The 1,814-nt window shown below is 56.3% G+C and overlaps 1 protein-coding gene across 1 annotated transcript in view; it reads left to right on the forward strand.

The window, feature by feature from the left end:
- The window catches only part of VOLCADRAFT_74893 (uncharacterized protein), a 12,238-nt gene that overhangs the window by 5,576 nt on the left and 4,848 nt on the right, over window positions 1–1,814 (forward strand). Inside the window, exons 7-10 of the mRNA XM_002951080.1 lie at window positions 81–143; window positions 437–596; window positions 1,173–1,345; window positions 1,740–1,814. Coding sequence (XP_002951126.1) covers window positions 81–143; window positions 437–596; window positions 1,173–1,345; window positions 1,740–1,814 — 471 coding nt within the window. The remainder of the gene's footprint in view (window positions 1–80; window positions 144–436; window positions 597–1,172; window positions 1,346–1,739) is intronic.

The raw sequence follows: 1,814 nt of genomic DNA on the forward strand, positions 1-1,814 counted from the left end.
CCCTTCCCTCCCCTTCCATTACCTCCCCTCCCCCCGTCTCCCTCCCCTGCCCGTCTCCCTCCTTACGTACAGGTGAGCAGGTGGACAAGGTGGTGTTTGTTGTGTTCTTTGCGGGGGAGCGAGCACGTGTCAAGATTGGCAAGGTGGGTGGGGGAGAATACGGGGTGGGGACTGTGTTGGTATGAAATGGGCGGGAAAGAGTTCTCGTTCGTCTGCTGCTAACTCACCAATTTGAAACACCATGGTTCCCCCCCCCTCACTCCTTTGTGGTTCGTCTTTCCCCTCCTCCATATCACCACAATCACCAGGAGGACCGTGATCTTACGTACATACATACATACATACATACATACATGCATTTTTATTTCACGGCTCGCGTCTTTATCACATGTATATATGCACACACGCATTCGTTGATTCAATATCCCGCGTGCAGATTTGTGAGGCGTTTGGTGCCAACCGCTACCCTCTGCCGGAGGAGCCCAACCGTCAGCGGGCTATGGCCGCGGAGGTGGGGGGTCGGCTCACGGAGATGAAGACGACTCTTGACGTGGGGGACCTGCAGCGGACCAGGTTGATACAGAGGGTGGCGTCGGGTGAGAGTGAGCGGGGGGGGAGAGCGGTTTGTGTTTGTGTGTGTGTCCTGGGGGATGATGACTTTGGGGCGTTAGGCATGGGGGGTTGAGACATTGAACATATAGGGCCTAAGAGCAATCCTGGTTAGGTGGGTCGACAGGGTTGTGTGTGTGTGTGTGTGGAGGGGGGAGAGTATACTCTGAGTATATACTGAGTATATGTTGAAGACTTTCCTGGGGGATGAGGCTCTTTGCTTGCGGAGGTTGCTGGGGCTCCGTCTTTTTAGACGCCTCATTGTGGCCCGGGGGGGGTTTTCACACGACGTCTTCCTCCTGTTTACCCCCCTCCTCTTCCTCACGGGCATATCCACGGGCATACATACCCGCGCCTCACTTCATTTCCCCCTCCTCCGCCCCTTGCATCCATCCCCTTGAAGGTCTCCACTCCCACTGGCCGCCGATCTCCCACATTGCTGACGGTTGACCTGACCTGTCGTGTCCCTGCTCCCCCTTAAAAAAGCACACATGCACATTAACATACACACCTCCCTCGTCCTGCCCCTTTCCTGGCCCCACACGCGTTTTTCCCTGTTGCAGATATTGACTCTTGGACCTGCCTGGTGCGCCGGGAGAAGGCCATCTACCACACGCTGAACAAGTGTAATGTGGATGTGACCCGGAAGGTGTTGGTGGCGGAGGCCTGGGTGCCCTCCTTGGCGAGGCCCCGGGTGCAGGAGGCGCTCAGAGCGGTGGCGGATAGCGCCAACCAGGTCGGGGAAAGGGGAAAAGGAGGGGTTTAGGGGTGTAAGGGGGGGAGAGAGGGTCGAGGAAGTCTATCAGTGTAAGGAGCTGAGCAATGTGGTGGAGGAAGAGAGGGAAATGGTTTGGATCACGATGATGATGGTGATGATGATGATGATGATGATGATGATGATGATGAGGATGATGATGATGATGATGATGATGATGATGATGATGATGATGTCCGTGTACCACGTCCCGTCTCCCTTGCTCCGCCCCCCGTGCCCCGCGTGTTTCATTTTGCATTGTGTAGATTCTCTCTCCGCCTTTTATCTTTCCCTCGGCTGCTGCCACGTTCTCAACACCCCCCACCCCCACCCCCCCACCTCACCACCCCACACGTCACGTCACGGCACGTGGTAGGTTGGCGCCATCCTGCAGCCCCTGGCGACTCACGAGAACCCCCCCACCTACTTTAAGACGAACAAATTGACCAGC

This window comes from Volvox carteri (genome assembly GCF_000143455.1).
Source record: "Volvox carteri f. nagariensis unplaced genomic scaffold VOLCAscaffold_22, whole genome shotgun sequence".
In the NCBI taxonomy this organism is placed as follows: Eukaryota; Viridiplantae; Chlorophyta; class Chlorophyceae; order Chlamydomonadales; family Volvocaceae; genus Volvox; species Volvox carteri.